The sequence below is a fragment of the Salmo salar genome, chromosome 05 (genome assembly GCF_965601325.2).
Source record: "Salmo salar chromosome 05, fSalSal1, whole genome shotgun sequence".
Lineage (NCBI taxonomy): Eukaryota > Metazoa > Chordata > Actinopteri > Salmoniformes > Salmonidae > Salmo > Salmo salar.
The window spans coordinates 61,779,299-61,791,757 of NC_138295.1; the positions used below are offsets into that span (position 1 = coordinate 61,779,299).

Genomic DNA, 12,459 nt, shown 5'->3' on the forward strand with positions numbered 1-12,459 from the left:
AAAAAAGGGGACGGAGTAGAGGGAGAGAGTGGGGGAGGAAATGCATTATGAGGAGAGATGGAGCAAGGGGGGACCCCATCCTCTGAATTTTTTCTATTGAGAAATAGATGGTTTGCATGGCCTGTTCACACACGCTGTACAGTTTTCATACCCAACAACTCCCCCTTGTTGTTCTGAGACTGAAATAATGCATGGTGCCTCCCCGACGGTGGCCTCTTGCTATGCAGGAGGTTGGGAGTTCATGTAAAGGCTGTTTTTCTCTCCAGGATGGCAGGTATCTGATAACCGCGGCAGAATTCCAGTCTGACAGAGTACAGTAAACAACCATGTTGGGCCAGCAGAACAGCAAGTAACAAAGTGTAGCAAATGGCAAACAGCGGTGGTGGAGCCATCACTGTATTTGGTTCCTTGATCTGCATACACACTGAATGGGAAGGAGCCTAGGGTTCAGGAGCTAGGGGTTGCTTCCGGACATGGTGTTTGTCCTCAGATGCCAGCTTGTTGCAGGATGACTGATGATCTCTCAGGAAGTGTGTGTCCCTGCGACGTTTTCACAATTGGCCTTCTATCCCTCAGATTTGAAATGGTAATAGGAAGGATATCTTAGTCCAGAACACTGGTGCAGATTCATATAAAGTCTCTTTACATATTTAACCTTTCAAAGAATTGAAAACAATCCAATAAACTTATTGCATAAGTGCAATATATTTTTTCCACACTGACATCTCCAGGAATCTGTTTTAATGCTTGTTTTTGATTTCTGTCCACCATGATGTCTCCTTCTGGAAGTCACACTTGACCCCACTTGCTTGTTCTCAGAAAAATCTCATCTGCCTTATCTAAAACGGTTGCAAGGCGAATTAATGTTTTGGACTAGATTAGATGAGGTTTGATATGATTGAATGGAGGCCTGTTATTGGCTTTATCAGCATGCTTAGCTGGGGGCTTTTACATCTGACCACCATGACCGATGCATAAACATTAACAGTAGCTGATGGTGTGTCGCATAAAAGGCTATTTCCTATGATAATTTTCAAATGGCCATTTATTTGTTAATTGCCTGTTTGCTTCTGTCTGAAGGTTACATCGACATAGCTGCCCATGTTAACTTGATAATAGACTAATGCAATTTTAGGACACTGGCCTTTTCAATTCTTAGAATCGAAGGAGGGGGAGCCCCGACTCGTACATCAAAATGAATTTAATTACCTTAAGAGTCTGACTGAATACTCTGGTTTTGTGAAATCCTGTTGCGTCTAACTTAATATTTGCTGTCAATTGTTAACTGCGGTTGTAACGATCGTCAAAAGGAGTCGACCAAGGTGCAGCGTGGAATATGTTCATCTTGTGATTTATTAACTCAGAATACGATAAAAAGTAATGAACAAAGAAAATACGACCGTCACGTTCTGTAGGCACACAAAGCAATACAAAAATAAGATCCCACAAACACAGGTGGGAAAAAGGCTGACTAAGTATGGTTCCTAATCAGAGACAACGATAGACAGCTGCCTCTGGTTAGGAACCATACCCGGCCCAACACAAAGAAATACAAAACATAGAATGCCCACCCCACACCCTGACCTAACCACATAGAGAAACAAACCCTCTCTCTCAGGTCAGGGCGTGACAGCGGTTGGTTAAATGGTTAAGAACAATGACGTAATGATGTCATCGTCTTAACATCGAGATGAGCGTTGAGTCTTCTATTACCTTTGTGAATATTCATAGCAAACAAAGTGTTGGAAGTTCACTACAGTTCTAGTTAACCCTTTCTCCCTGTTTCTCTCCAGGATGCCAGGCAGAAGTTCCGCACGGTGCTGGTTGAGGCCACGGTGAAGCTGGATGAGCTGGTCAAGAAGATTGGGAAGGCGGTGGAGGAGTCCAAACCCTACTGGGAGGCCCGGAGAGTGGCCAGACAGGTGAGACACCACTGGGTGGACAGGGGGACTACGGGCTGGGGGTCTCTGCTCATATTGATCTAAGAAACAGTCCAAAATCTTTTATATACTGCTCAAAAAAATAAAGGGAACACTTAAACAACACAATGTAACTCCAAGTCAATCACACTTCTGTGAAATCAAACTGTCCACTTAGGAAGCAACACTGATTGACAATACATTTCACATGCTGTTGTGCAAATGGAATAGACAACAGGTGGAAATTATAGGCAATAAGCAAGACACCCCCAATAAAGGAGTGGTTCTGCAGGGGGTGACCACAGACCACTTCTCAGTTCCTATGCTTCCTGGCTGATGTTTTGGTCACTTTTGAATGCTGGCGGTGCTTTCACTCTAGTGGTAGCATGAGACGGTGTCTACAACCCACACAAGTGGCTCAGGTAGTGCAGCTCATCCAGGATGGCACATCAATGCGAGCTGTGGCAAGAAGGTTTGCTGTGTCTGTCAGCGTAGTGTCCAGAGCATGGAGGCGCTACCAGGAGACAGGCCAGTACATCAGGAGACGTGGAGGAGGCCGTAGGAGGGCAACAACCCAGCAGCAGGACCGCTACCTCCGCCTTTGTGCAAGGAGGAGCAGGAGAAGCACTGCCAGAGCCCTGCAAAATGACCTCCAGCAGGCCACAAATGTGGATGTGTCTGCTCAAACGGTCAGAAACAGACTCCACGAGGGTGGTATGAGGGTCCGACGTCCACAGGTGGGGGTTGTGCTTACAGCCCAACACCGTGCAGGACGTTTGGCATTTGCCAGAGAACACCAAGATTGGCAAATTCGCCACTGGCGCCCTGTGCTCTTCACAGATGAAAGCAGGTTCACACTGAGCACGTGACAGACGTGACAGAGTCTGGAGACGCCGTGGAGAACGTTCTGCTGCCTGCAACATCCTCCAGCATGACCGGTTTGGCGGTGGGTCAGTCATGGTGTGGGGTGGCATTTCTTTGGGGGGCCGCACAGCCCTCCATGTGCTCACCAGCGGTGGCCTGACTGCCATTAGGTACCGAGATGAGATCCTCAGACCCCTTGTGAGACCATATGCTGGTGCGGTTGGCCCTGGGTTCCTCCTAATGCAAGACAAGGCTAGACCTCATGTGGCTGGAGTGTGTCAGCAGTTCCTGCAAGAGGAAGGCATTGATGCTATGGACTGGCCTGCCCGTTCTCCAGACCTGAATCCAATTGAGCACATATGGGACATCATGTCTCGCTCCATCCACCAACGCCACGTTGCACCACAGACTGTCCAGGAGTTGGCGGATGCTTTAGTCCAGGTCTGGGAGGAGATCCCTCAGGAGACCATCCGCCACCTCATCAGGAGCATGCCCAGGCGTTGTAGGGAGGTCATACAGGCACGTGGAGGCCACACACACTACTGAGCCTCATTTTGACTTGTTTTAAGGACATTACATCAAAGTTGGATCAGCCTGTAGTGTGGTTTTCCACTTTAATTTTGAGTGTGACTCCAAATCCAGACCTCCATGGGTTGATAAATTGGATTTCCATTGATTATTTTTGTGTGATTTTGTTGTCAGCACATTCAACTATGTAAAGAAAAAAGTATTTAATAAGATTATTTATTTCATTCAGATCTAGGATGTGTTGTTTAAGTGTTCCCTTTATTTTTTTGAGCAGTGTATATTGGAACCGCTTTATTTGCCTAGTTCGCATTCTGTTTGCCTAGTTTCTTTGGGATTCATTAAAACCAGCACCATTGCGTACTTTTTGATACCAGGTTGACCACCACAACATTTCTAAATCACGGGGGTGGAGTGGCTCTGCGTGAAGCTGTGATCTTGGTTCCTTATTCTGCAAAGCCGTAGTTACTGTTAGAGGAGATCTGCTTCCACCTGCTCATCTAGATAAGAGCCCTGCAGCTGTAAACAGTCAGAGAGGAATCGCTGGGACCAAACCAGACGTGAAAAGGTTTTTAAAGGCCAACCGTTCTTCACTTCTTTTATTTTGTTCCCTGTGGTGTTCTTGGCTCTGCTTTGTTCCTCTCATTCAGGCAACCTCTATATGGCTTCTTAATGAGAATGCAGCTTTGTGAGGTTGTGATTTATGTTAATGCCCCTGACAACACAAATGAAGTTCCCTTATGGAAAAAGGAAGTTATTCTAAGTTTGAGGATATTGGATAGTATGAGTTCCTCTGTCTACCTTTCGCACATCTACTCAGGGGCGCAACTTTCATTGGGGACGGGGGGGACATATTTGAAATATAAAAAAACACAGAAGGGGACATATTTGCATATGTTATGATCTTGTGAAGGCTGGCTGAATTCTGGCAAAGAGTATGTTCTTTTATCTCAGCATGTCTACATATTCTCCCTTCTCCCTGTTTTTGTTTGCGTGGAAATGTTGATACTGGAGACTGTTATCAGAAGAAACTGTGTAACCTAGCATTTGTAGTGGCTAAGAAATGCATTGCTATTAATTGGAAGTAGGGTTGCAAAGGGTCGGAATCTTTCCATGGGAAGTTAAGCCTGGGAATTTGGGGAATTTTGCTTAAATTCATCAAAAAAGTTGGCTTATAACAGTGAACTTTTTTTGTGGGATACACATAAGGCAATTCTAGGTCTTGTGGCATATTTTGGTTAAACTATCCCCAATTCAATAGAATTGCAACCCTCTGCATGCACAGTGCATTCTTCCATCACATGTGCAGTGCACTCTTCCATCACATGTACAGCTGATTCTCAAGATCTTGCACATTAATGAGATGCTATTGAGCCCGCACTACTACACTGTCTGAGCCAAGGACTACATGCTTTCTGGTAAGTTTTGATTACAATACTGGGTGGGGTGAATATATTTTATATGACATACATGATTTTTTGTTAACTAGTAAGTAGTAGCCTACAGAAAAGTGTGTTTAAATCATTTCGAACTTGTTAACAATTTCTGCTAGTTAGTTTTTGCTACAATGTGGGTTTTAGCTTGTTTGAGCCTGCTAACTGAGGAGTGTTAATTCACCTGTTTCCATACATGTTTAATTTTAAAACATTTATCTTACAAAGGAGTTGTTTAATCTAACTGCTTAACTATTTATCTGTACATGGAATTGTATTTGGGTTTTTTTACAATTTTTTTCCTAATCTTTACAGGAAAATGCCACAGGCACTATCTGACGTGTAGAGACATTTCACTGCAGCTAATGTAGAAAGAAAATCTGTGTACATTTGCAAATATTGTGCCAAATCATATGTGAAGATTGCAACAAAGATGTGCATAAAGTTCCATCAGCGCTCACAACAAGCAACCTCTGACAAAAGTCCCTCTACTTCTATTCGAGGTGAAAATGATGAATCAGACACCTTATTGATAGCAACAGCTCATTATCCTCCTGGAATGAGAAGTCTTTTTGACTCAATGGAGGAATGTAGTCAGAGAAATGCTGATGAATGTCTTGTTCAAGCTGTGTATGCAACTGGTTCACCTCTGATGCTCACAGGCAATGTGTATTGGAAGAGATTTCTGAATGTTCTTCGCCCAGCATACACCCCTACCCCAGACATGCTTTATTTACTAATTTGCTGGATGCAGAGTTCAACAGAGTTCAATTGAAGGTCAAGCAAATCATAGAGAAAGCAGACTGAATTGCAATCATCTCTGATGGGTGGTCGGATTTGCGTGGGCAAGTAATAATTAACTACATCATCTCCACCCCTCAACCAGTATTCTACAAGAGCACAGACACAAGGGACAACAGACACACCCGTCTCTATATTGCAGAAGAGCTGAAGGCAGTCATCAATGACCTTGGACCACAGAAGGTATTTTCACTGGTGACAGACAATGCTGCGAACATGAAGGCTGCTTGGTCTAAAGTGGAGGAGTCCTACCCTCACATCACACCCATTGGCTGTGCTGCTCATGCATTAAATCTGCTCCTCAAGGACATCATCACACTGAAAACAATGGATACACTCTACAAGAGAGCCAAGGAAATTGTTTGGTATGTGAAGGGTCATCAAGTTATAGCAGGAATCTACCTCACCAAGCAAAGTGAGAAGAATAAGAGCACCACATTGAAGCTGCCCAGCAACACCCGTTGGGGTGGTGCTGTCATCAGAGTCTTTCCAAGAAATTGCCATATCACAGTCTGCCGATATGGAGCCAAGTAAGAGAAGAAATCCGTACTGCCCTGCCCACTTCATTGTTGCTCCAAGCAGAGGAAACTGCAGTTCTGAAATAAATAAAAAAGCGTAAAGACTTCTACCTGAAGCCCATACACGCCGCAGCATACATGTTGGACCCCAAGTATGCTGGCAAGAGCATCCTGTCTGGTACAGAGATCAACAAGGCCTATGGTGTCATCACTACCATGTCTCACCACCTTGGCCTGGATGAGGGCAAGGATCTTGGCAGTCTGGCAAAGTACACTTCCAAGCAAGGGCTTTGGGATGGAGATGCAATATGGCAGTCGTGCCAACATATCTCATCAACCACCTGGTGGAAAGGACTTTGTGGATCTGAGGCTCTTTACTCTGTTGCCTCCATCATCCTCCAAATCCCACCAATATCAGCCGCCTCAGGTTGCAACTGGTCCTTGTTTGGGAACACACACACCAAAGCACGCAACAGGCAGACCAATACATTTGTTGCCATCTGGGAAGATTTGAGGCTTTTTGAGCCTGACAACGAGCCATCCTCAACAAGGTTGGAAAGTGACAGTGAAGATGAGGCCTCAGAGTCTGATTTTCAAGAGGTGGTCCAGGGAGAAGCCTGAGAGGAAGACAACCAAAGCTTTAGTTTCTAGACTATAATTTTACAGATGTATGTTGAAAACGTTTTTGGGAGATGCGATGGATCATTGGGGATCATTCAATATTCCCTTTTGTTGTTCAGTGGAATCATCCCATGTGAAAAGTCAACTCATTTAATTAAAGTTCAATTCGTAACTAAATAGATTTTTCTATTGGAAGGATTTAATAATTTGCAATTATGTCTACTTATGATAAGGTAAATATATCCAATGCAAAAAAATCTACATTTAAATGGTATTAATATTAATTTGTATATATTCCTGTAAATTCGCATATATTCCCGTTAATTCCCACGGAAGGTTTCCACCCCTGAATATTCCCCAAAATGTGCAGCCCTAATTGGAAGGTTGGTTATCCTCCCAGAATGTCACAATGGATGGCATAAATGTCAAGTTATGCATCACTAGATTTGATTTATTACAAGATTAAGGGTACACTGTGCAACTTTCATAAGGTTTGGGTGCCTTATATGGAATACTTTATGACAAAATGGGTCTGTATTGAAAACCCAAGATATTTTTAAGTCGAGCAGTTGCAAATAGATTATTTTTTTCATTGGCACACGAGACACCGGTCTGATTTGCGCCGGTCTCAGTGGACTAATCCATTGAGGAGGCCGCGGGGATGGCACGGTCCAAGAATATGGGGATTGTGGCTCAGATGCACAAGGCACGTCTCTCTCCAGAATGCGCTCTCTTCCAGCCATTTCGTGGGTATTCATTGTTTCATAACTTCATTGTGTGCAATGTTTGCAGTGTCTTATCGATTCCCCATTACATATATCACCAGTAGTAGACTACATTTACCGTTAATTCATATAATTTCTAATCTGCGATATTTGTTTGTGGTAATTTCTGTTAAGGCATTGAATATATTTTAATTGCAGTCATTTATTGTTCTTATTTTCGGAGTGGATATGTGAACTCACAACCTATGCTACACTTGTCAGAAACAAGTTTTTATTTCATTCCATTTACGAGTTTTGTCAATGTATTAATCGTCTTTTGTTTGAAACGCTCCTGTCAACTAAGGATGCACACCTGATTACGCATATAGAAGTAGGACTAATTTACCTGGCCTACACACAAATATAGGCTCATAAATGTTCCTATAATGAGCTGTGGAGCTTCTACCAGTAATTATTCTTCACCTCAACAGCAAGTAAACAAAGTCTGTTTTTGGAATCAATTGAGAATGACAAAAGTTCCTCAAAGTATTTGAACAATATTTCCAGCTCTCTCCCATTCAATAAACACTTGACATGAAAGTGAAAAATGTAAAGCTTTGATCCAGTGGAAACGTCGTAAAATACCTGATTACTTGCACAAATGGCACAAATGGCCTACAGCTGTGTCTGTCCTGAGCTCACTGGTGCGGGAAACTCTGAGGGCCCAGAATATTTTATACAGTGTTTCAAGTTTGCTAGCATGAGTTTCTGGGTGACCCAGTTGATAGTTGATACAATGTTTCAAGTTTGTTGCAGACAGGGCATGCATAGCCAATGTGATTTATAGGATATTTATTTTTATCAGGATATTTTCTACCTGCAGGCTGCAATGTTTTTATGTGTTGGCTTTATGTACGCTATTTTTACGTAGTTGGCAATGGCAATAAAAGTAACTTTTAGATTTTTATCATTTTCATTTAGATTTAGATAGAATGTAGATTAACCACAGACAATGATTTTGACATTGAAAGACTTGTAAATGAAATTAAACTGTTCCATGAAAATGTGCATATGAAAATCATAACTAGCACGCAGATTGGTAGAAAGGGTAAGATAAATTGGCCCTCCAAATGGAAAAGATTGCCGAGTGCTGGTGTAGCCTATTACCGGCAACTTCAGGAGTGTAATTCTGCGAAGCGGGAGCAGCAGGGAAAATAAATTGTTTTGTTTTTTTCTGGCTAGGCAATCTTGATCTCTGGCTCTCTCTTGAGTCATTTGTGTGTCTTAATTATTTAATCAAACAGTCTGCTTAAAGCATCAAACAAGTTCAGTACATATACAGTTGAAGTCAGAAGTTTACATACACTTAGTTGGAGTCATTAAAACTCGTTTTTCAACCACTCCACAAATTTCTTGTTAACAAACTATAGTTTTGGCAAGTTGGTTAGGACATCTACTTTGTGGATGACACAAGTAATTTTTCCAACAATTGTTTACAGAAACATTATTTCACTTATCATTCACTGTATCATAATTCCAGTGGGTCAGAAGTTTACATACACTAAATTGACTGTGCCTTTAAACAGCTTGGAAAATTCCAGAAAATGATGTCATGGCTTTAGAAGCATCTGTTAGGCTAATTGACATCATTTGAGTCGATTGGAGGTGTACCTGTGGATGTATTTCAAGGCCTATCTTCAAACTCAGTGCCTCTTTGCTTGACATCATGGGAAAATCAAAAGAAATCAGCCAAGACCTCAGAAAGAAATTGTAGACCTCCACAAGTCTGGTTCATCATTGGGAGCAATTTCCAAACGCCTGAAGGTACCATGTTCATCTGTACAAACACTAGTACGCAAGTATAAACACCATGGGACCACTTAGCCGTCATACCGCTCAGGAAGGAGACACGTTCTGTCTCCTAGAGATGAACGTACTTTGGTGCGAAAAGTGCAAATCAATCTCAGAACAACAGCAAAGGACCTTGTGAAGATGCTGGAGGAAACAGGTACAAAAGTATCTGTATCCACAATAAAACGAGTCCTATATCGACATAACCTGAAAGGCAGCTCAGCAAGGAAGAACCCACTGCTCCAAAACTGCCATTAAAAAAAGCCATACTACGGTTTGCAACTGCACATAGTGACAAAGATTGTACTTTTTGGAGAAATGTCCTCTGGTCTGATGAAACAAAAATAGAACTGTTTGACCATAATGACCATCGTTATGTTAGGAGGAAAAAGGGGGAGCCTTGCAAGCCGAAGAACACCATCCCAACCGTGAAGCACGGGGGTGGCAGCATCATGTTGTGGTGGTGTTTTGCTGCAGGAGGGACTGGTGCACTTCACAAAATAGATGGCATCATGTGGAAGGAAAAGTACGAGTATATATTGAAGCAACGTTTCTAGACATCAGTCAGGAAGTTAAAGCTTGGTCGCAAATGGGTCTTCCAAATGGACAATGACCCCAAGCATACTTACAAAGTTGTGGCAAAATAGCTTAAGGACAACAAAGTCAAGGTATTGGAGTGGCCATCACAAAGCCCTGACCTCAATCCCATAGAAAATGTGTGGGCAGAACTGAAAAAGCATGAGGGAGCAAGGAGGCATACAAACCTGAATCAGTTACACCAGCTCTGTCAGGAGGCATGGGCCAACATTCACCCAACTTATTGTGGGAAGCTTGTGAAAGGCTACCCGAAACGTTGACCCAAGTTAAACAATTTAAAGGCAATGCTTCCGAATACTAATTAAGTGTATGTAAACTTCTGACCCACTGGGAATGTGATGAAAGAAATAAAGGCTGAAATAAATCCTTATCTCTACTATTATTCTGACATTTCACATTGTTAAAATAAAGTGGTGATCCTAACTGACCTAAGTCAGGGAATTTTTACTAGGATTAAATGTCAGGAATTGTGAAAAACTGAGTTTAAATGTATTTGGCTAAGTTGTATGTAAACATAAGACTTCAACTGTAGCTGATTTTGTCAAAACACATATAGGGTGTGTCTATATATAGAAAAATACAAATTTTAAAATGTCAACCAATCAATTGGTCGAAAGAAAAGACTACTCTCTACTCTTTTTTTTGTCGGTGACAGCCCTAGTAGAAATGCATAAAATTAGCTTCAGATGCCCAGGTTATGTCCCCCTCACTAAAACCAAAGTTGCGCCCCTGCATCTACTGGCCCAGTTATTTCACTGAAAGCAATGGTATGAAGCCATGATGTGTTCAGGGGTTCAATAAGAGTTTGGCACATACTTGAAGGATTGAGACTTAACTCCATGGCTCTTATTTCCAGACTAGGTTGGCAGGGATCTTAATTATGAACAAGTGCAGGGCTCGCTTGTCTGTCATACTATGCTGAGCTCTGCAACAAGAAGTCAGTGGGACCCGACTGCATAGCACGATTCTAGGGCACTGGTCTCACACACCACACACATCACAGGTCTCATCGTTCGATGGTGTGGTTGGGAGCATTACAAAGCGGTTGAGGTTGAAATGAGTCAGTGGTACAGTAAATGGCTGCCTCTCTAACATGGTTGAGTTAATCAACCTCACAGTGGTGACTGGAGCAGAGCCCTTCTTAACACAGCAGTCCTGAATCAATCATGCAACAAACACTCTTCCTCTCTTTCCCTATCTTCCGATTCCTCTGTACTCTATCTTCCTCTGTCTTCCTCCTCTTCTATTGAAGGGCATCTCCATTCTCTTTCAGTGGGTGAGCATGTACACAATGTTGAACTTGAATCATTGTTTGCCCAGAGGGGTGGAAATTCTCTATCTCTCTGTTTTGTTGAAGTAGCCTACATGAGCAATACATTATCATTTGCTTTAGAAGGCTAATGATCAGGTACACAGGGAGTGGCGGCGCTGTGGAAAAATGCTCTTGACCATAACTCAGGCTTTTGCATAACAAAACAATAGATGGTCACTTACCTTAGATGTTGAGAAGACTTGCTAGTATATCCTGAGGTAGTAGGTGTCACAAGTTAATGGTTGACTGCGCTTGTAAGTGGATCAGAGACCGCTTGACTCGGCCAGAAAGTTTTTTACTGTATGTGTCCTGAGGGATCGCTTGGGTACCCTGCACTTTCTTTGACAGCTCCCATTTTTAAAGTGCTGAATCAGAGTGCCTCGATTGCTGCAGTCACCGGTAGTGTAAAATGATGAAAAGTGTTTTTCTTATACCTCATGAAATATGTATCGTTTCCTTCTCGTTAACCTCAGCTTTGAAGAGTGTGGCTTGACAAAAAGTAGACCAGTCAAAATTTGGAATTGGGATTTGGTTTACTTTCTGAATTAACTGGAATTGTTGGGGTCAAACATTGAAGTCCTATTCCCCTTCCCCTCAGCTGCCCAATCTTGTCTAGAGAGTAGGTACAGCTAGTGGGAGGAAAGGTGGAACAATAGAGAGGAGGAGAGTGGTGATGTGTTGTGGCTGGTGCAAGGTTTGGGCACAGTCTACCTCCCCCCTCTATCTCGCCCCCCTCCCTCTCGCTCTCCTGCACGGCCCGTTACCGACAGTGATTACCACGCAGCTGAAGTGCACAGTCGAGATCGTCTCAGCCCCTGGCTGCCTCAGTTATCTAACCGCATTGCGTCTGGAGGTGGGAAGAACTAAGGTGAGACGGATAATGAGAGAGAGGAGGGGAGATGCCTGAGGTCCAGAACAGAGGAGACAGACTGTGGATATGTCTGTGAGATTAGTTATGAACTGACCTCCATGATGGCCATAGATTGAACAGATGTGGGGCTTAGTGGTTGCTGGCTGGGGGAGGAAAGCAATGATAATCCTTCAGGCCTGGAGGAGATCATCCAGTAGATTGGTTAGATTTGAAACAGCTGGAATAGATTCAGACTGGGGGGAGAGAGCTGTCTCTAGCTGATGTATGAGATTGTTCTCTGGCTCTGAGTCAAGGGCAGATGGATCACAGTTACAAAGGAGACTCTATAGGTCCCTGCACATCTTTGTCAGAGGCTGGGGCCTCTAATACATCAACCTGTCACCGTAGTGTCTGGGATAAAGAAAAAGGACTGGGAGAGAGTTTGTAGGAATTTATATGGTCTT

The 12,459-nt window shown here is 43.0% G+C and overlaps 1 protein-coding gene across 1 annotated transcript in view; it reads left to right on the top strand.

Annotated features, from left to right (window-relative positions):
* The window catches only part of LOC106605354 (SH3 domain-binding protein 5), a 30,825-nt gene that overhangs the window by 2,322 nt on the left and 16,044 nt on the right, over window positions 1-12,459 (top strand). Inside the window, exon 3 of the mRNA XM_014200875.3 lies at window positions 1,794-1,922. Coding sequence (XP_014056350.2) covers window positions 1,794-1,922 — 129 coding nt within the window. The remainder of the gene's footprint in view (window positions 1-1,793; window positions 1,923-12,459) is intronic.